We start from the raw sequence: 14,257 nt of genomic DNA, 5'->3' as shown, positions 1-14,257 counted from the left end.
CAAGTTCAGTAACCCTCAGAAACATACTAGTGACAGGGTGGATTGAAAAGAAAGAAACAGGGGAAATCGTAGGAATGAATGCTAATGCCATTATGTATCATTTTAGCATTGATTATAACCCAACTATATGGATAATAATGTACTATATTACAAATCTACTTTATTACAACATTAAAAAGACAGTCTAGTCCTTATGTTACCCATTGTTTCTTTAGGGGGCAGTATCATCCCTGTTAGAGTGGCAATAGGCTACATTTTTCACAAATCCCAGTCTGCTGTTATGTCGCATATCTGTGTTTTGCTCTGAAAGCTAATTTGTTGTTTAGTAGTTGTTCCCTAATCTATCTAAAATCCCAAGAGAAATCTTTTTCTGTAGACCACACCTCCACGATGCTGCATCCCTGTCTCGTTCCTCTACAGTGCAGTAAGTCGTGTGGATCGGGCCGCAGACAGCGAGCTCTGCAGTGTGTGAACCACAACCAGCAGGAGGTCCATGAGATGTACTGCGTGAACCAGATCAAGCCACCAAACCTGGAGAGCTGCAGCACTCACGCCTGTGACTTCATCTGGATTACAGGAGAATGGACGGAGGTGAGAGTCAAAATCATCCAATCTCACAATCTAATCAAGGCTGTTGAGCTGTTCAAAAAGTATAAATTGGGAAGACTTGGCGATTTCTAAAAGAACCACTCATGTAAATAATCATCAGTAGATCCAGTGATGCAGAGATGACAGACATCAGCCAATGTTTCCACTGAAAAACACTTTTCTTTGATTTATTCTCTCATCCAGTGCTCAGCCAGCTGTGGCCAGGGCTACCGCCAGCGCCTGGTCTCTTGCAGCGAGGTGCATGTGGAGAATGACAACTATGAGTACGGCCATCAGTCTCTGTCCAACTGCCCCGGGACCCCCCCTGAGAGCTACATGCCTTGTAACCTGGACCCATGCCCACAGCCGCAGGAGTGGAGGGCTGGAATCTGGGGACCGGTGAGCCTTCGCTCCTCACTGCTGTCACGTCATTTATCTGCAGTTTATTAGAAGAGAATGAAGTCTTTCTTTCCCAAAATAGCACAACGCATGAATGTGACTCGATTATATGTTAATATGTCTGTTAGCAGGATTACGTCAACTACTGTATAGATTTTGTTGAGATTTTAACCACACATGGATATTAGGCCATGGAAGATTCCTTTAAATTAAGGAGGTGATCCAGATCCAGAAATGGATTCTTGGTCAGGATTTCATGTGAGAGGCCCTTAAGGATTACGCCAAAACTACATGACAGATTACCTAATCACCTAATTTCTGAGACAAGGCCAACCTGTGGTGGACATCAAAAATCTGTGATTGCTCTTGTTGCTGTTGTTATTATTCCAGACATATCAAAGCATACACAAAATACAGATGGATACAAAATATAAAACATAAATTTATATATATATATATATATATATATATATATAAATACATGAAAATGCACACATGTATAAATCCCTTGTCAAGAAAGCTATAGTTATATTATAGTTGAATATACATAAATACTAAATAAATCAATCTGTACTCAACTTTGTATCGAAGCCATACAGTAAATTATTTGCAGATTGTGTGACATAAAGCTGAAAAGTGCTGACAGACCATCAGCCAGTTGCACCATTTTCACTTTCCCCCCACGTTGCCTCCGGTTCTCTCTGCCAGTGCTCGGTGAGCTGTGGGGACGGCGTGATGGAGAGGACGGTGCAGTGCATGTCAGCAGACGGTCAGAAAAGCAGCAGGTGTGCTCGTGAAGCCGTGCCAGAAGCCAGAAAAGTCTGCAGAAATCCAAGCTGTGAGTGTTCCAGAAAAAAACCCTCTTCTGTTCCTCTTAACAAAAGGTCAAGGCCAGCAGCAGCAGCAGCAGCTCAGAATCCTGTATGAGGTGTGGCTCGACACGATTCGGTCATCGCTGCGGAGATTGGTGCCTTGAGTGAAATATTTATGATCTCGGGCCAACACTAAAGATTTACTGCTCGGTGTATTTACTTCCCGGCGGGACCATGGGACATCAAAGAGAGAGTGGCTTTTCCTTTTTCTTTGATTCGATGAAGTGATTTTCCACACTTGACTTAGCCACTGAAATTTGCGCGCGTGCTTGTTGCGAGCGCACATCTGCATACGCAGTATCAATCTTGAGCCCTGTGTCGAACCTTTGAAAAATTCACCCTTGAACGTTACTTGTTTCCTTTGTGTCTTCTTCAAGGTCATCTGCCTTTCAGCTGTCAAGAAATCCAGAGCGTGAACGGCCCCGTCCCAGACAGCGAACACTTTCTCAGCATTCAAGGAAAAGCACTCAAGGTAAGATAATATCAGCCCATTACCTCCCTGTGACATAAAGTCCAGATTGTGGGGCCATAACGGCTGGGGGTTTTTTTTGGACGCTTAAGTTAGGTGCAGTTTTTCCTCGTCACATTTCAAATGACTTAAACACAAGCGTAGCTCCTCATTCAGTGGTGGAGGTTAACTCTGCACTCTCACCTCAGCAAAGGACTCAAGTTTGATTCCAACATAAGACCCGTGGTCCAAAACTGGCCCGCAATAGACTCCAATCCGGCCCGACAAGCCCCCCAATACAATGCTGAGACCCGAGCTGAGATATCGGTGATGCTACCGTGAAAGATAGAAAACTAGTAGTTTCAGCCTCAAAGCCATGCTGTCAGGGTGAGTTTGTAAAAACATGCATAATGCAACAGCGATACAAGTTTTATTTTGTCATTTTTGGTTGTAATTGTTTATTTATTTATTTTTTGAGGAAATATGAACATTTTCCTCACGTATACTCTGCACCACAACAAAGAGAAACTTAAAAGTTTAAATTTGAAGGTTATTATGGAACTATTTTACCAGTCCAGCCCACTCAAGATGAAATTGGGCTGCATGTGGCCCCTGAATTATATTGTGTTTGACATCCTGATCTACACTCTGAGGGTTGCTGTGTGGGCTTTGCATGTTCAGGGTGACTGTAACTCTCCTGCCTGCCTGCAGCTCAAGCTCCTCTTCACCCTAAGCTGGATAAAGAGAGTATATAATATGTATGTATGGATAAACACTGGCAGGATGCAGTTGCTCCACTGTTTACATGGTCTCTCTGTGTGTTTGCCTTCAGTACAGGAAAAGAGCTTTAAGTGTGTTTCTCCCAGTGAGTGTTTAGGCATTCTTTTGGCCCTCCAGCTACAAGTACATTTTGTAAGGAGTTGCAGTACATCTAATAATGTGCGGTCAGAGAAAACTGGTTTGCTGCCTTCAAATGACAGTGAAGAATGGCCTGGGTTGGGTTACTTTTAGGGACTGTGTTGTGATTTATCCATATATGTACACATATACATGCCTCTAGGTTTGTAGTGCTCATGAGCCTGATCATATGTATTATCTTTTGTTAGTTTCTCCCGAGTGCTGCTTTATCTTTCTTCCCTTAATCAGCATTTTTCCTTTTTCATTATTTGCCTCTACCTTCTCAACACCTTCCATTTACCATCTGGTCTCCCACCTTCACTTCCCTTTGGCCTTTTCTCCCCTCAGGTCTACTGTGGAGGAATGCAGACAGAGACACCACAGGAGTACATTACCCTGACAACTGGCGAAGGGGAGAATTTTTCTGAGATCTATGGCTTCAGGTAAACAGCTCAGAAGATAACAATGGAAACGGCTAGTTTCATTACAAAGAATCCAGCTGACTCCTGGCAGTGTTGTTTTCTCTGTAAAAGAAGAAATTCCTCAGAAGTGTAAGGTTGAGCTAAGGTCGTGTCCGTGTGTCCGTGTGTCCGTGTGTCTTCTCAGGCTCAACGACCCCACCCAGTGTCCGGCAAACGGCTCCAGAAGAGAAGACTGCGACTGCCGGAGAGATTACTCCGCTGCTGGCACCACCACTTTCTCTAAAGTCCGCCTGGACCTCAGCAAGATGAACATCATCAGTGAGTCCGCCCACGCTTTCATAAGCAGCACACACACACACACACACACCAGCAGCATCCTGTGCCAATGTTAACTCCACATTACTCTCAAATGAGAACTTCCTTTGCCATTTAATTATGTTCGTGCTCATGAAGGTTAATGGGCTCAAGATGTCTTTAAGGTTCATTTAACCAACACACAATTACAAGGCTTGAGGGGATTAAATGAAACTGCTCTAACTAGGTGGAATTATACTGATATTGCTATTTGGCTGACCCTCAAAACGAAGGCCAGTTTTATTGGTAAATAACACAGCGTTCGGTCATTACGGCACACGCACGCTGCCGCTGGAGGAGTTCATCTGAGGTCCTGTAGCAACAAGTGGCTTTATTTTTATTTTTTTTAATATTCAGCTACAGACTGGAAATTTGCCGTCAACCGTGAGGGCAAGAGCGTTCCATTCGCCACAGCCGGAGACTGCTACAGCGCCACCCGCTGTCCACAGGTGAGCACACAAGCAGCCGTTTACCTTTTATCAAACTGGAAAAGCACAAGCGTGACAAATAACATCAGCGACGGCTCAGTTCAATCAGGTGTCAAGGAAGCGAGTATGCATGAAACCCGAGCCCTGGAAAGGAACACAATGAAATGTGTTTGTTGTTTGTGTTATTAAATGCACCTGAAGCTTTCTTGCTGGGTCAAAAGGTCTAACGTGGAAAAAAAAACAAGCTATTTCATGCCTTTGGCTTTACCAAATGTTCTGTCAAACTCTTCCAAAGCATCATTTTGCCTTTTGTACCTCGGCCAGTCAAGTCGTTGTGCTGCTTTGGTCTGATTGTCCAAATGGTTGTGGTTTATGCCGTGTTTAGTCACTTTGGCTCCTAATTTTGTCATTGGCTCAGGCTCCACAGCACTTAGTCACAACGTCAACATCAAAAACTGTATTTCTCCAAACATACGGAATTCCTGATTAGAGAAAAAGCCAAATAAAGTTTTCTGCCACTCATTGCAAATATAGCTCCTCAAGCATCAAAGTGGTTTAACTTTATTATTACTTAAGCATGTTTAAATGCTTTTTGCTCCCATGCCTCCCTCTAGGGCCGGTTCAGAATCAACCTGTCAGGAACAGGTTTCCAGGTGGCTGAAGGCACCTCCTGGGTTTCCCAGGGAAACTACGCAGTGGCTAATATACACAAATCCCAGGTACGTGGTAACACATACTGACATTCACATCTCAATAAACGCTCAGCCAATGAATGGTCGGTGTATTTAGTAAACAAAAACAGGATTCCGTCTTTCATCATGGATGAAGAAATCCTGTTACTTCACTGCTTCCTCCTCTTCGTCACCTCCCCGGGGTTTGAGACCATCAAGTGGGCAAAGCCTCAAGTGGCTTCAATGTTCCTGAGCCCCACTTCTCCACATAAACTGGCTAAAAAAAGGACCTTTATAAGGCAGCTGCACTCTCAAGTGGCCCCTCACCGTCCACTTTAAACATGGAGATCGAGCCGGAGAGCGATTTTTGGCGAGGGGAAAAGAGGAGGCAATGGAGATGCCAGAAAGTGTTCGCAGCCTGTTACTCACAGCCAGCTGGCCCACTTCTGGCTCTGCAGGCAGTTTAAATACAGGCTGGTTGTGACAGTGGGACAGAGACGGCACTCCAGTGAAGATCAGACAAAGCACTTGGTGCACGCTGTGGCTTTCATGCCGTGGGATAGTGATCTCGTCAGAGGCGATTTGGTTTTTGTTTCTCCATGTCGGTACTGAACCACCATTATACTGCATGCAAATGCTGCTGGTGGAGGACTGTCGAGTAATTAGCTTGTATTTCACAGCAGTGTTGCTGAAGCTGTTGGACCCCTCCATACCTACTTGGTGGGCCTCTGTCTTTACAAAAGGAATAGTACATTCAATAGCCCACCTACAGTTTACCTTCATTGACTGCATGTACGTCTCCTTCAAGTATTTCTTTCCCCTCATACCTTTGACCTATAGGGTTTCTAAACATGCATTGAAATCGACTCTGCAACAACAGCTCGTTCACTCTAGTGTTACTGCTGATAGATGGATGCTTTTGTTGTAGTTTATTACTGTGAAGGAGTTTCATTGGAGAGAAGCACAAAACCTAATTGTACTTTCAAACTAACACATGTATAAGGACTGAGTCATTACTTTTTTTATCGATTTAAGTAAGTAAATTTTATTTCTATAGCGCTTTTCACAGACATGGAGTCACAAAGTGCTTCATAGTAAAAACAGATGAGAGAAAAAAACATCTTAAAAACGCAACAAATGCTATAACACAAGCAATTACTCTCATGTTGTCATTATGAGTACTAAAGTTGGATATATGTCCATTTTTGTAAATCCAATATCTCATCTCTTCTCAGCCAAATAAAAAAGTTTCAGTTGAGATTTTGGGCTTTTTGGCAATTCATAACTGAATGTCTTTTAAAACACGGTACGACAGTGACTCACTACTGCCACCTAACGTGGTGTTACTCGTATTTTACATACTGCACCCTAAAAAGGTTCAAATCATTATCAGATCAAATATCTGAAGAGTTTAATCTCCCCACAGACACAGAAATACTCAGCCCAGACTAATTCCAATCTGATGTCTAACTATTGTGAGGTTTATGACCCAAATGTCAGGTTCGAAGTCTTTTGTGTAATCCTGCTTCATATCATGTGATTCCCGGTGTGTCCACAGGATGGCAGCACCGTGTCAGGAATGTGTGGAGGTTATTGTGGTAAATGCACGCCGTCCTCTGGCCGCACTCTGCCCGTCACAGTGGCATAGAGGTATGAAACAGGTGTGTGACGCTCTCAGTCTTTATTAACGGTACATTTCTGAGGAGGAAATACAAAATCATCTTTTAAAACAAACGTGCATCTCTGCTTCAGGATTTTCATTCATCTTCAGGTGAACAAGACCCTCCTCATTGGTGCTACAGTCCTCCTCCAACTCAAACCCTTTTCCTCAAGTGTATATTGTAAATGAATCTGGTGTAAGTACTGTACATATCAGGATAAAGTCTTTTATTTATTGTATTCAGCATTTATTTTTCTATGTGATATAATTTAAGTGTTTCAAACACCACACTGTTGCCGTTCATGAGTTGTTTTTTTTTGTTTTTCCGAAAGTGCCTTCCTTTGTGGATTTTTTTTTTGCTTATTTAACTTCTCAGTACTGTTTTGTGTTGCTCCATTTCACGTGTATTCCAGCCATTTGTTTGTTGTTTATTTCATCCATCCTGTGGCTCTAATGCAGCGAGGGGTCTCCAAGTGGTCATATTTAGAAGAATTTATGCCTTCAAGGAAATTTAGATGTCTCCGTCTTCACTTCCACCTCAGGTAGATCTCTCCGTCTGATGGATTCATATAAGTGAGTTTAAGACAGAGATTCGCCTCTAAATGCAGTTTTATTGACTTCAGTCTAGACAAGAGGTCTGCAACTTGTGGCTCTGGAGCCACATGTACCTCTAGTTCCTCCTTATTGGCTCTTTGAAGCTTTCTGAAAATTATATGTAGAACATATAAATCTTTGTTAAATACTATTTTTAATACCTCGCTTATTTTCAAATACTCTTCAGGCTAAAATTGCTTCTAAAAAAAGGCTACAAAATGCTACAATTGCTTAAAAAAAACCTTAACTGTAAAGAATGGAGCTGTTACAATGGTCAACATGGCTAAAATAAATGGATAAAACAACCAAACTAAGTGAATCAGTTAAAATAAGAAAAAAGGTTAAATTTGCTAAGATGGACAGAAAAACTAAAATGGCCAAATTATGAAATACCATTAATGTACATTTAGAAAAACTGCATGAAGAACTTTATAAGCTGTGTGACCTTTTATGATTAAATGTGTTTTGTGGCTCCAGAGAATTTTATTTGGTGGAAAGTGACGAAAGACTCTTTTGATGGGAAATGTTGCAGACCTCTGATCAAGAATCACAGGATCATGTTAGTAAAGCCAGGTTTTACCCTTTCCTGTAATATGTTACGTCTGAAGTCACTGAGCTGTACTACACTGCTACTCACTGTGATGTCAAGAGTCTCACGAATGAGCCTGCCAGTCAACACCAAGGGACAAGAAAACCCAAACAAATCTGTAATGGCAGGAATAAAGCAAAATCCAACTGTAGAAGTCCGGCGGGGGGAGAGGTCGCATGAGACGGAAGAGACATTTACAGGTCCCTGTGCTTAAAATCTGTGCTTAAAAAGTCTCATTTTACACACACACGTACGTCATTTTGCTTCCAAAGCGTACTTCAAGCAAGATTCCCAAACCCCATTTGTTCCTAATAGCAGTATGGTCGTACTTTGCTTACAGTAAAGACAAAAGAAAAAAACAACACCAATTCTGGAGGTGTCCCAGAGTTTACTGTGCCTCTAAAGTTCAAGTTCAGGGTAAATAAAAATGAAACTCCTGGTCATGCTGTAGTTTAGTCTCCACCGTTTCCCATCAGCAAAGCTGGAAAAGTATCCGGCATACCATGTAGCTTTAGCATAACTTAAGATTCAGCATGCCAGCATCAGTGAGTCAAACGTCATCTAGACTATAAATCATCAGTGTCAAACATGAGGTCTGTGGGCCAGAACTGGCCCCCTAGAGGCTCCAGTGTGGCCCACCAAACCACCAAATTCAAAGAAAACAGATTTTTTGTTTTTAAAACAAATTTCTGAAGAATCTAAACATGACAAATCTGAATTGGGCTTTTACCGACCAGTCATATTCTCTCCTTGAGCAACTTGAAAGAGAAAAACCAAGACATCACCTCAGGGTATTAACATCCTGCCAGTCGTTAGGCCGATAAGAAGCCATGGTGTGACCCTGGAGACGCTCTCAGCCTGCCGAGCTCGCAGCCCTGCAGCACACTCTCTGTCCAGATGCTGCACCTCGAATTCTCTCCTCCATCCTCAAGAGTGTGTCAAAACTATCCTGCTCCGGCTTCCACTTGTTCGTCAAAATATCAGGGTACTTTGTTTCTTTTCTCAAAGAAAAGACCTTCTTCTTTAATAACTGATTAAGAAGCCATATTTGCCTCTTTTTTTTTTTTTTTAACCGTTTGGTGCTACTTCGGTGCCGTCACTGACAATGTGTGCACACACACGTGTGCCAAAGGGAATTCGACACAGCGTCGTTCTGCACCTGAAACTGTAAAGACACAGAGGAGGAAGAAGCTTGTGTCTCACTGTCAAATGCACTCGTCATCGTCAATCTCCGAATGTAATCCAGTCCACAACGTTCTCAGGTGTCATAAATGAAGGGATTATATTTAAACGTGTTATTTTACACTCTTGCTACATGTTTGTTGTGTGTTCTCAGCTCTTAACCAATGCAAAGTGCCTTTATGTATTCTCTATTTTATACACAAATATTTATTTTTCCTTTGTTTTTTGTGAATGTACATTAGCTTTTGACAATAAATTACAACACAGTATTTCCATTAAAATAAACCATTGTTAATTTTTATTTTTATTTTTTTTTTAATTCATGAATATTTATATTTGTACGTGTGTGTGTATAAAGTGTCTAAACTCAGTTGGTCGCTGCCACATGGAAGAGCATGATTTATGTATGAAGGCAGATCGGGCGATGATTGCAGAGAGCAATAAAAAGCCTCATGTGCTCCACACTTGTCCGTCTGATTTTCACACCAATGGATGATTTTCTCCACAGTTTGTCCTTGATGTGTCATCACGCTTTCATAATACCGGCTGTAAAAAATAAATAAATAAATCGGGTCGGGTTAATGTTTAGGCCATAAAAATCCAACTCTCTCTCTAATTATGATGACAAACTCGACGCTGCTGTAACAGTCCAACTTTTGACCCGACGGAGGTGTTTTAAGGCTCGAATCAAGTCTCTGTTTGTGTTCATCTCGGTTTATTATCAGCTACTCTAAATAAACATAATTCATTGTTAAGCACATTAACGCAGGAGCGAAGAATACTGTATATAATACACATAATGTTGTGGTTTAGGTGGAAAATGACCGGTCAATGACTGGTCAAAAAAAAAAAAAAAAACAGGCATAGAGAAACAGGAGGGGCAAAGTGAACTGAAGGGCAAGAGAAGGCTCACATCTAAAGAGTTATACAAATATCCAAAACCATTACAAAACACAAAGCATAAAATTCACATATAGATTCCAGGAGGGTTCGATGTCATGAACTGTAAGTAGATGGTCGATGAAGATGGCTTGTGTTGATACATCAGTTATTCGTCAAGGTTAACTTCCACATCAAAGTTCTTCATAGAGATCTGGCAGGGACACGGAGAAAGATTTCTTTTTCTGCACACAAACATTCAAATATATGCACACGTTCGACATCACAGCAGATCCACGTTCAGGGAAATTGTAAATTAATTAAAACAAAATGTCCAGAACAAATCTAATATAGTAGAACACAGTGGAAACATCGAGGACAGTGTTATACAGATAAAAGTGGATTTAGTGTAATGTTGAGGCAAATCCCAGATGGGAAACCGGGTGCTCAGTGCTTCTTTGTGACAATCTTGGGGTCTATAAGGAAAACCAGATAGACGTGTTATTGTGTATTGACTCGGGCACAGACGGTGAGGAAGGCGACGCAGCTTTACCAAGCTTCTCTCAGGTGAGTCAGAGACTGAACTCCTCAAACATCCGTCAAACAGTCGGACTGAACTGGCTGCTGTGCAGAGGCTGAGGAAAAGCGTGAAAAGGAAAGATTTATTGAAGAGAGGTGCTTTCAGCCGCTCCACGGGGGCTCGTCTAAACCGGAGTAGGTGGAGGTCAGGCTGCTGAAAGAATGACCCTTTGTGTTTACTTTTTTTTTTTTTTAATGAAACAGCATATCTGCAGGATTGTATCACATCAGATATTGGTGGGAAAAGACTCATGTCCTCGGTAAGTGTAACAAAATGCAATAAAATACGTTCCTCCTTCATATTAAGAGTTTCACCACTGTTAAATTTCTACAAAAATGCTGATTGTTCTGCAATATACCACAAATGACGAGCCTGTTTGCTCCCAGTTATTTTCCTCAGATCGTCATTGCAAATACAAAGCAGCTCGTTACTTGAGAACGTGACTCTTGTTTTTCTGTAAATTGTGTCTCTTGTGTAACTTATAATAGTTAATGTGTTAATGTAGTGTTGCTGGACAGATTGGCTGAGCTGTCAGCTCTGTCTCATCATAGATTCACTTATCCTTAAAAGCTCCTGGGTGGTTTGGTTGTTTTTTTTTAACCATAGAAAAACAGCCGATTTACGGTTTTAAATAACTAAAAATGCATTAATATTTGATATGTATGTTTCAGGCTGAAGTAGTTTTAAAAGATTGAATCGTTTAAAGTGGAAAAAAAGTATTAATGTATAAAATTTTTAGAGCAGCTTTTGCGAGAGTGACATTTTGTGTCCTCAGGGACGAATGAGGGAGTTTTTTTTAAGGATCTTTTAAGGGTTAACTTCAGCTGAAGTTCCATCAGTTAGTTGGAGGAAGATGCTCCATACTTTGGACGTTCTTAAATGAGACAAGGCACAAATAAGACTAGTAACGCATCGCGGGTACTGCGGGTACAGGCTCCTATGACGAGTGAGATCAAGAATAATGCTAATGCTAATGCTATCAACCAGGAATAGTATGATCGTCAGTTCGCAGCTTATTGTGGCTGAAACTTGCATCATTGCAGTAATTTCTAATAAACAAAAACTACTTCATTAAATCATTATAAAGACAAAAGTTAGTTTCAACAGGGACACTATATACTGTATGTCAATGACTTCAGGTTTTCTGCGCTATTTCCCTTCTGCTGTTTCTCACTACCATTTACTCTCTTTCCCCTTTTAAATAAATACCTGTTTACTTTCAGGTTAAGAAGTCTGCAGCTTCTCTGGAGTTAAGTGGCACTGTACTCTGCCAACACTTCCCTGCCGCCTCCGTTACATTGAAAACGCTATGCGTGGAAGTTTGTGTTTATGCTATTATTGCTGAGCGAGGAAAAGGGAGGCGTTAGTGAATAATGTTGGCGAGCTCATTATGGGAGGCACAGGTCATATTTACCACGGGGTGTTTAAAACAATCCAAAACTGTCGGTTGGAAAACCTCATTTTGTTTGGTATCAAGAGGACACTTCCATACTTTCCGACTGAACTGTAATCTATTGAGTCTCTCCATGTGCCTTTTCTCCACTTCAGTTGCACAGACCTTCCCACAAGGCTTAGCGCAGTGACCTGAACTGCTGCAGGCTCGAGGCTGAACTCCGTGTTCCTCACACCTCTGAATGTCATTTCCACCACCTCCCACGTGAAAGCTTCACTTAAATCAGCCCTGACAGACTCCTGCCTGCCTCAGTTCACTGGTAAGATATGAGATGATACGAGGCAAAGTCAGATACTCGTTTTTTAAGGCCCAGTTTACATGAGGTTTAAGCGTAGTGTCAGGTGATGTGCGGATGGATCCAAGCACAGAGTCACAAAGTTCCATAAAAATCTGGTTTATTGTCCAAACAAATCCAGGGAACACAAGGAAACAAGTGACGAGACAACAAGAGGAGCCGACACAGAGAAGAGAGAGGGGTTTAAATACACAGGGAAAGGGTGGACACAGAGGGAGAAGGCCATAGGTTAATTGAAAACATGAGGTGAGACACACAGGGACAGACAGGCACATGAGACATGACAGTACCTCCTTTAAGGGCTGGCACCTGACGGCCCAAAGACAAGAGACCGGGGGGGGGCTAGATCCTGGAGACTTGGAAGCCGAGGGACTCGGGACTCAGGAGGCATGGGGGCCAAGGGACAGAGGACAGAAAGGACTGGGAATCATGGGACAGAAAGGACTGGGACTCATGGGACAGAAAGGACTGGGGCTCATGGGACTGACAGGACTGGGACTCATGGGACAGAAAGGACTGGGGCTCATGGGACAGACAGGACTGGGACTCATGGGACTGACAGGACTGGGATTCATGGGACAGAAAGGATTGGGGCTCATGGGACAGACAGGACTGGGACTCATGGGACTGACAGGACTGGGACTCATGGGACAGAAAGGACTGGGACTCATGGGACTGACAGGAAACTATAGAACTCGGTGAAATCATAGCTTGAGGAGCCGTGGAAGATCAGCCGGAGAGACCTCGGTCCCTCTCCTCCGGGGACACGTGGGCTAGCTGTCCAGTCCACTGGGGCATCTCCACCTCCCCCCCACTGCATGGCTGTTGTGGACACTGCCGGGGCCAGGACGCCTCCTGGCGGGTCAGCTGTACGGGAACAGGCTGGACAGGGCCCGGCCACACAGGAGCCTTGAAGTGGTGAGGAGCCGGCTGAGTCCACTGGGTCCATGAATGGTCGGCTGCTTCTGTCTGGGAGGGCGCAGATGGACCCAATCACAGGCTCACAGAGTTCCATTAAAATCAGGTTTATTGTCCTAAAAAATCCAGAAAATGGAAGTGACAAGACAACAAATGGAGAGGGGTTTAAATCCACAGGGAAAGGGTGGACACCGGTGGAACTCAGAACGATGGGGTCACACAGAGGGAGAGAAGGCCATTGGTTCATTGAAAACATGACGCAAGACACACAGACAGACAGGCACAGAGACCTGACAGTGTAGTATTTTTTTTTTCCTGCGGTCAGTCTTCAGGTCAAGTTACTTCTGACATTAAGACTAAACATGGTGGACATCCCTTCTGTTTCTGGTGGAAAATGCTCCATTTTTAGCTTCATTTTTCTAACGACAAATGTCCACTTTGTTTTCAGTGTATCCATTCGGTTTATGTAAACGATCCGTTCTTTTTTCGTTTCGACGTACTTTCACAACAGAAAAAAACTAGGCAGATGAAATGTACTCATTTTACATTTTCAGAGCCATTTTGTGCAATTTTGTGAAATGTTTTTCAGCTGTGGACAAACGTAGGTATTACACAATCTTGAGTGAGACTGGGTTTCATTACAAAAACAAACAGCACCCACTAGTGGCTCAACATGAAAACTCCATAGTTTTCAGCATTTCCGTGTACAGTACCATGTAAACGCAAAACTTTCCTGAAAGGAAAACGATTCTCTTGAAACGGCCTTAACCCTCTCCGGTCAATACAGCTTGTTGACTATAGAACATAAAATAAAGATTAACCTTTACTTTCTATGAAGTTCTTGCATTAGTCGGGAAAATGGCACGAAATCTGGTTTCAATTCTACCGAGAGAGCGTGTTCCGACTCTTAACTCTGGACTTAATGAGGAGCGTTTTAAAGTCATCTGTCCTCAGGGTCACTTCTCCCAACCATCATTATCAACATCATTCCTAAAGGGAATCTGGGATGACTTTGATCCCGGACTGAG

At 42.6% G+C, this 14,257-nt stretch overlaps 1 protein-coding gene across 1 annotated transcript; it reads left to right on the top strand.

Moving 5' to 3' along the window:
• Positions 1-390: 390 nt before the first annotated feature.
• On the top strand, positions 391-6,727 carry LOC308108991 (A disintegrin and metalloproteinase with thrombospondin motifs 9-like; the record flags this gene model as incomplete). Its single annotated transcript, XM_080462322.1, has 10 exons — positions 391-591; positions 793-987; positions 1,696-1,756; positions 1,872-1,935; positions 2,253-2,331; positions 3,553-3,647; positions 3,811-3,944; positions 4,338-4,429; positions 5,023-5,127; positions 6,638-6,727. The coding sequence occupies 10 exons, from the start codon at positions 391-393 to the stop codon at positions 6,725-6,727; spliced, it is 1,116 nt and encodes a 371-aa protein (XP_080318448.1).
• Positions 6,728-14,257: the final 7,530 nt, after the last annotated feature.

The sequence above is a fragment of the Lipophrys pholis genome (genome assembly GCF_963383615.2).
Source record: "Lipophrys pholis genome assembly, chromosome: 4".
In the NCBI taxonomy this organism is placed as follows: domain Eukaryota; kingdom Metazoa; phylum Chordata; class Actinopteri; order Blenniiformes; family Blenniidae; genus Lipophrys; species Lipophrys pholis.
Note: the sequence above shows the minus strand (reverse complement) of the source record. Positions and strands in the feature narration are given on the sequence as shown.